A 7,743-nucleotide genomic window follows, 5' to 3' on the forward strand; every position below is an offset into this window, starting at 1 on the left:
TCTAACCGTAAAATTCACAATTGATCACTACTTAATTCGCGAGGCACGCTTTAAGAACGAGAAACACTGTTTTGAATAAATTACATACTTCAACTTGAATTTATTAGTTTCTGCGTACCGCGTAGCAAGCTACGCAGAACTTTATTCGAGTGGCAGGGTACGTGGGGCTTTCGTCGGTACCATTTACACAAACGTCGCAAATTTTTAAAATGATTTTCCTCAACTTTAAAGCTTTTCCGGCGTCGGAAAAAACAAAACTTTCCTCCGCAAAACTGACATTTATTCAAAACAGCACATGAGCTTGCGAAAACCAAACCTTCATTAAGTGCCCCGCGAAATTAGCCAATCGGAGTTTAGATTGCATTGCCGCAACCTTTTTTTAGTAGCCAATGAAAACTGGTGTACTGTCGAACTTTACCAGATCTCACATTTCCAGTGACAGAGTGAGATCTGGGTGCGAGATTAATTCACTTCCGCTTCATTTCTGAGAATACAGCAGTTCAAAAGAATGATAATGAAAAAGCTGAATTTGCGAAAGGTCGTCATTAGCTCAACATTTTTGCATGAAGATGGTAACGCGTTTTGTTTGTGTTAATTCATGACGATGTAGTGAGAAACCGAACGGGGATGCAGTGTCCTCATTGTGGATCTACAGCCCTCTGTCTAGGGTGGAAATTTTGTCCTCAGTGCGGTTCGCTATTATCGCGAGCGTCAAGCATACCGACAGTTGCTGGGCACAAACCAAAGGCAGACCAGAGTGTACCGGAGACTAAAACTCATTCCGGAGAAGGTAAAGTAGTGGCCATGAACTTCGTTGGTTAAAAGAGACGAAAGCTGATTTTCGAGTTAATATGCAAATAATAGTCTGGGTTTCGGAGTAATAACACCTATTTTCTTCGAATCTCGAGAGATATTTTTAACGCTTAAGTTCGTTTAAGGTGTAAATTAAAGGTTAGTTGTTATCCGGCGCATTTAGTAACAGAATTTATGAATCTTTTGATCGTTATTTCAACACTTAAGAGTGTTTCGCCTTCGCCAAGGATTTCATGTTGTGTTTGATATTTGCATTGGTTTTAATTTAGTCACGAGAGATTTGCTTCACAATTTCTAAACTATTTTCTCAGTCAAAAATTCTTGTAAAAATACTTGTAGAGGAAGCTACTTGTAATCTGTTGTTTCTCCGCGTCATACTGCAACGGTTTGTGATGGCGTGCAGGGAATTGGTGAAAAAGCGCCGAAAGTGAAACAATGATTTCCCCCTGTAATTCAACGAACGAATATGGACCTCCTAGGAAGTGAGTTTGGAATGATGTAATCGTAAAATATGCTATCTTTTGGTGGTATTTCGACGATTTTGGGGAATGTCTAAATATTATAAGCCTCTTATGGCTTCCCTTCGGGCTTCCTCACCACACCTTGCTGTAGTTGTAACATTCTTGTTATTGATTTAGACATAACTTATTGTATTTTATTGTGTGGCGAATGAAATAAATAAGTAAAAAATAAATTTCGATCCCAAGTCAGATTTTCCAATTCAGGTTCAGCGTTGTTCTTTGAAAGCCTTACGGTAACTTATGTTTTGATATAACTTTGAGAACGAATGGGTAAAATGAAAAATAAATTAAAAGTAAATAAAGAAGACAATCATTAAACTTAATATGAACTGATAATTTGCATTCATCTCTTATTTTATGGTTACCCACACTGCAACAGGCCCTCACAATAGCGGCATAAAATTGGATATTGCATCTGAATGCTGACAAGAATAAAAGCTTTCTTGTCCTTAGGGCTTAATTAAGCATTTTGGATGGACGTTATGTTATTTGGATAAGATGGGTTAAACACAAAGATGTTTTACAGAAAGGGCAGTGCAAGTGGTGCATCATGCAAATCATTTCTAATCAAGAGCTTGTACTAAAGAATTCTGTGAGACTTCCTGGAAGATATATTGACTCTGAGCAATATTCCTGAAACATTCCTGTTATGAAAATAACTTCTGACTGTTATGTTGTATAATTACCCACGCTTGAGTGAAGTTAAACAAAAGTAGGGACAACTCCTTTTTAAGAGTCTTCGTATTTAAGGGGCGTTTCATGATGTTTTCCGTACATGAAGTGCATTCATTATCATGCAAACTTGGACATATTTAGAGAAATTAATTTTGGTCTCATGTTTTATTTTAGTTGAGAACCAAAAGAAAGTTCACTCAACAAAAACCGATGAATCACAGCCCATGACCAGTCAAACCCCTGGGGAAAATCATAACCAGAAGGAGCCTACCCTATCAACAAATATAGGCCAAGAAGAGTCCCCACTTAACTCGCGAAATCAAAGAACATGTTTTGACGATGAATTTGAAACTTCAAGAATAGACGAGTCATTTACTAAACAAAGTCAAGAACAGTCGTTGCCAAGTCAAAATCAAGGAACAGGCAAAGATGGCAACAAAAATCAACTAGAAAACACAAGCCCAGGACAATCATTGCCAAGTCCAAATCGAATAGCAGGCAAAGATGGTAAGGAAATACCACCAACAAACACGAGCCAAGGACAGCCAATGCCAAGTCCAAATCAAGGAGCAGGCGAAGATGATGAGGAAATACCACCAACAAACACGAGCCAAGGACAGTCATTGCCAAGTCCAAATCAAATAGCAGGCAAAGATGGTAAGGAAATACCACCAACAAACACGAGCCAAGAACAGTCATTGCCAAGTCCAAATCAAGGAGCAGGCGAAGATGGTGAGGAAATACCACCAACAAACACGAGCCAAGGACAGTCATTGCCAAGTCCAAACCAAATAGCAGGCGAAGATGGTAAGGAAATACCACCAACAAACACGAGCCAAGGACAGTCATTGCCAAGTCCAAATCAAGGAGCAGGCGAAGATGATGGCGAAATACCACCAACAAACACGAGCCAAGGACAGTCATTGCCAAGTCCAAATCAAATAGCAGGCAAAGATGGTGAGGAAATACCACCAACAAACACGAGCCAAGAACAGTCATTGCCAAGTCTAAATCAAATAGCAGGCGAAGATGGTGAGGAAATACCACCAACAAACACAAGCCAAGAACAGTCATTGCCAAGTCTAAATCAAGGAGCAGGCGAAGATGATGGCGAAATACCACCAACAAACACGAGCCAAGGACAGTCATTGTCAAGTCCAAATCAAATAGCAGGCAAAGATGGTGAGGAAATACCACCAACAAACACGAGCCAAGGACAGTCATTGCCAAGTCTAAATCAAATAGCAGGCGAAGATGGTGAGGAAATACCACCAACAAACACAAGCCAAGAACAGTCATTGCCAAGTCCAAATCAAGGAGCAGGCGAAGATGGTGAGGAAATACCACCAACAAACACGAGCCAAGGACAGTCATTGCCAAGTCCAAATCAAATAGCAGGCGAAGATGGTGAGGAAATACCACCAACAAACACGAGCCAAGGACAGTCATTGCCAAGTCCAAATCAAGGAGCAGGCGAAGATGGTGAGGAAATACCACCAACAAACACAAGCCAAGGACAGAAAAAGAAAACGCTTCAGGTAAGCAACTGACAGTAAAACACCTTGGCTTTATTTCAACCATCTTTGGAATTTATATTGTCACCGTCATCCCACACGGGGTTCTGACCCAAGGAGCGCGGGCTCACACAAAGTAGAATGTGAGAAAGAAACCACGTGTCCAATAGGTGTCACTGGTACATATATGACATTAGCAAGATTGATGTGCAATTACGAAACCTTGCACAACAGTATTCTTTAAGATGGGAAACAATTCTCTTTGATTTTGAAGGAAATTAAAGAAAAATTAAATTCCTCATCTCGCACTTGCCTTGCTGCGCAGCCACGGTCTACTAACAAGATACGCATACAGTAGTACCCGAATGTTTGACATTTAGACGCATCAGAGGCGTCAGTGGATTTAACTTTTGATTCATTGATTATTTTGATTGCATTGAAGGTTACAATTACATCCTTTGGTCCCGTTACGAGAAAAGCAAGTCAAAGAAACCAATCATCTAATGTGTCCTCGTCGACTGAGTCATCTGGAGGAACAGCAATGACAAATAAGTCGTCAAGTCATACTCTGGAGGAAAATGGCAATAGCGGACAATCTCAAGAGGTAAGTTTGATATGATACCTGCTTACAGATGCCCCACATCCCGATGACAGATAATAAGGAGTTTTGAAAAGGACAACACCACACGTCAATGATATGGTTAGCTTAATGAGTGAAATAATCGTGCTTACGTGGGGCACGCATTTGGAACATTTTTCGAAGTCTGTTAAACGACGATCAGAAATTTTTAACTAAGAGGCTCTAACGAAAGCAGGAAATCTTTCACTCACTCTAGGCTCATTTTATACCACGTGTCCAACATGGAATAATCGCAAAACACTTAATCTACCCTAAAGTTTTACTTTGAAGTCAAGTTTGTGTTGCAGTAGCCATCACAGCCTCTTGAGCTCCCTAATAAAACACACAAGTGCAAAATTGTGTTCTCAAACACACAGTGCCATGGGAAATAAACAAGAATGGGAAGGGGTGGGAGAGTTAGCAGTGAATCCCAGGCCATTTTATTTTAGTTTACTTGGCATTCTAGTGTAGATGATAGCCTAAAGCAACTTTGAGAGGGAGAAAAGTCCTATCAGTAGTTGACTGTAAAGAAATTTTTCCTTTGATTATTGTTTACAGTAATCACTGACGGCTGGAATTAGAAGTGGGGGAAGGGGAGGGGGAGGGTTAACCACACAATTTAAAAATCGCTTCAGTAAATAATGCCTTTATAAAGAAACGTGTTACAGAAATGCTCTATAAAGACCATTTTTGCTCGCTAGTGTAAAATACCAGATAATGTGCACGGAGCGTCACAGATATGAGCACAAGGACTGATTGACCGACCGACCAACCAGATCTCGACCGTGCAAAGGAGTGGTGCCAAAGCCTTCTGCGCAGCCGTTTGGTTTAACAGAGAGTAATTTGACATCAAAGGTTGATGATATCTTTGAAGAGACAAATAGGAGAAGTCAAGTGAAGCTATGATCCTCGCAGTTATCAACGCAATTTTTGCAACTGCGTGGAGAAGCCTGAAAAATTCAGGACCTCAACAGGGTTTGAACTCGTGACCTCGCGATACCGGTGCGACGCTCTAACCAACTGAGATATGAAGCCACTGACGTTGGGAGCTGGTCATTGTGGGTTCTAATGTTCCCGTGAGGAATGAATCAATTTTTGCAATTGCGTTTATAACTGCGAGGATCATAGCTTCATTGGATTTCATATCCGCAGTTCATACATGATCCATTTCATATATCATTACGTGGATTGCCGAAGGCATCCACGTCTTAAAACCGGGCTGGTGTCTTGCAAATAAGCATACCCCACGGATATTGAATTAATCTCCGATCGGGTGGACTGACTTATATTCCCTCCAGTATTTCCAAACTTCCCTGCCCCGAGGAGAGCTTTTATACTTCCCAAACAATCACGATTCTTCTCTGCCAGCGCGTTAGACCACTCGGCCACCGTGACACACTTCCGTCAGGCTGGTAAAAGCAAACATTTATAATAGAATCTTTCCGCCCGCCATGATTGTTTCAGTATTAAACTATTCGATAAAGTGGATAGATGCTTTTTCTTTGAGAAAGGCAAGCTTTAAAGGTAAGGAGAATTTTCTACGTTTTTTTTAGATCTTGCTTCGTACTTGTGTGTTCCATTGTGAACACATTATTATTTTGCATAGAACGAATACGTACTCCAATATTTCTTGGGAACCAGTTTGTTCGCCGTTTTGACGTAGAAAGAAAATAAGAAAATAGCTTTCAACGGCCAAACAAGATAAAAAATGAAATCAAGTTTTAAAAAAAACGAATTAGCTATCGCCGTCACGGGGACTTCGCAGCCGTCCCCCATCCAAGTACTAACCTCATTCGGAGGAGCTTAACTTCAGCTGACACTTGGACTAGCATCAACGATTGTGATCTTTGTGTTAAATTCGCACATAGATCTTGTCGAACTTTATAACACTTGAAAGAAAAAAAAACGCACTAACAAAAACCAGGTGTTATGCCGTCATTTTGTCACAGATGCATCCTTTGTTTCGTGAGTTGTCAGTAAACACGCAAGGTATAACTTGATCACAGGCGGCCGCTAAAATCGATGTCACTTTCGATTTTGCGATTTTACTTGTATGACCAAAAGTACGATAGAAAAATTGAACTCTGATGGAACGTAACAAAAATCTCCCGAAATGTTTTTCGCTGTCGGCAAATTGTTTTATTCTCGATCGACACTTCCTAAAAGTTCCTTCTGCTCTTCTTGAAAACTACATATTAATCTTTATTTACTATTTCGTCAATATTTGTTTTGCATAAAGCAGGCTAGCAAAATCTGTACCTTGCTATGTTCGCATTTTTGAGCGTTAAAATATAATTTTTGGACGTATGTTCCTGACAGCAAAAGTCGCATATTTTGACGTCCCCCATCCAGATACTAACCCCGCTGGAAAGGGAAACTTTAGTAACATTGGTCTTGGAAAGGTGTCAGAAGCTCAGAGTACACGCTTAAGCTTGTGGTGAGAAAGAAGTTGTAAATGATCAACATGTCAGCTTTGAAGCCAAATGTTTCTAGATTTCCTTTTATTTTCTTCAATTGTTCTGGGCTTAGTATTTTACTGAACCACATGTCTTCTTAGAGGGTATATAGCAAAGATGTCTACCATGGCACCGTAATGATTTACGATACCAAACAATGTCGTGTACTATTAGAGCTACATATTGTGCAAGGACTTGAATCTCGTGGAAAAAACAAAACGCAGCTCACTTGACAGTTATGGAAAAAAACAAAAAACACTGTCAAGTTACTGCACTACCACACGCAATGCGTTCTTACTTTAAAAAATATCCCGTATCTCCTCAATTCCACCCCCTCCCTCCCTCCCCCCCTCCAGACTAAAAATCCCGTATCCCCACAATTTGTTTTACCTAATTATCCCGTATCCTGATCGCTTCTCGGGCTTTTTGCTAAGATTAGTTTCTCGGCTAAGGGCTACGGTCAAGTACTATTGTACCACGTACGGTACTTTTTCAGTGCCGTAAGGGGCAGGCACAGAACAGTTTCGGCTGTTTGTCTGTTCTCTCGAGAAACGATGACGAGGGTTTTTTGGGTTTTTTGTTCAGCTCGAGTGTAGAATCAGGACGAACTGTTGTAGTTTCTGAGAACTATTTACTACTTGTAGCTTTTGTTGAGTTTTGAATCGATGATAGAGAGAGTTTTAGCGATCTCAATCCGGACTGGACTACTGGATTTAATAATTTTTCTTAACGAGATTTCAAGTTATTGTGGAACGTTTGGTACCAAGTTACTGAAATCAAGATTATGGAATTGTAAAATTGACACTTTGGACTGGACTATAGAACAAGCAATTACGGAATTTTTGAGCATTGAGAGAAATAGAGCACGGATGTTGTCTTCTTATCTTCGCCACGGCAAATTTATACAGTTTTCAAGGAACTAAACCAGGATTACAGAAGCGGACGTCGATTACAGGGCCCGGTTGTTCGAAAGCCAATTACCTTAATCCAGCATTAGCATAAACTTTTGTTTCATGTTTTCAACTTTTTGGTCACACTTTCCTTTGCTTATTTTTGTTTTTCAAGATTGACTTCTTCTAATGTAAAGTTTTACTGAATATCAGCCTTGAACAGCATTTGGAAGTAGAGGATAAAACTCGTTTTAA

At 40.1% G+C, this 7,743-nt stretch overlaps 1 protein-coding gene across 4 annotated transcripts in view; it reads left to right on the forward strand.

Moving 5' to 3' along the window:
• The first annotated feature begins 504 nt into the window (after positions 1-504).
• The window catches only part of LOC138057297 (E3 ubiquitin-protein ligase rnf213-alpha-like), a 103,650-nt gene continuing 96,411 nt past the window's right edge, over positions 505-7,743 (forward strand). For all 4 annotated transcript variants that reach the window (XM_068903347.1, XM_068903350.1, XM_068903348.1 and 1 more), the window contains exons 1-3: positions 505-790; positions 2,184-3,547; positions 3,966-4,127. In XM_068903347.1, coding sequence (XP_068759448.1) covers positions 628-790; positions 2,184-3,547; positions 3,966-4,127 — 1,689 coding nt within the window. In that variant the 5' untranslated portion in view covers positions 505-627. The remainder of the gene's footprint in view (positions 791-2,183; positions 3,548-3,965; positions 4,128-7,743) is intronic.

The sequence above is a fragment of the Montipora capricornis genome, chromosome 7, assembly GCF_036669925.1.
Source record: "Montipora capricornis isolate CH-2021 chromosome 7, ASM3666992v2, whole genome shotgun sequence".
NCBI classification, from domain to species: Eukaryota; Metazoa; Cnidaria; class Anthozoa; order Scleractinia; family Acroporidae; genus Montipora; species Montipora capricornis.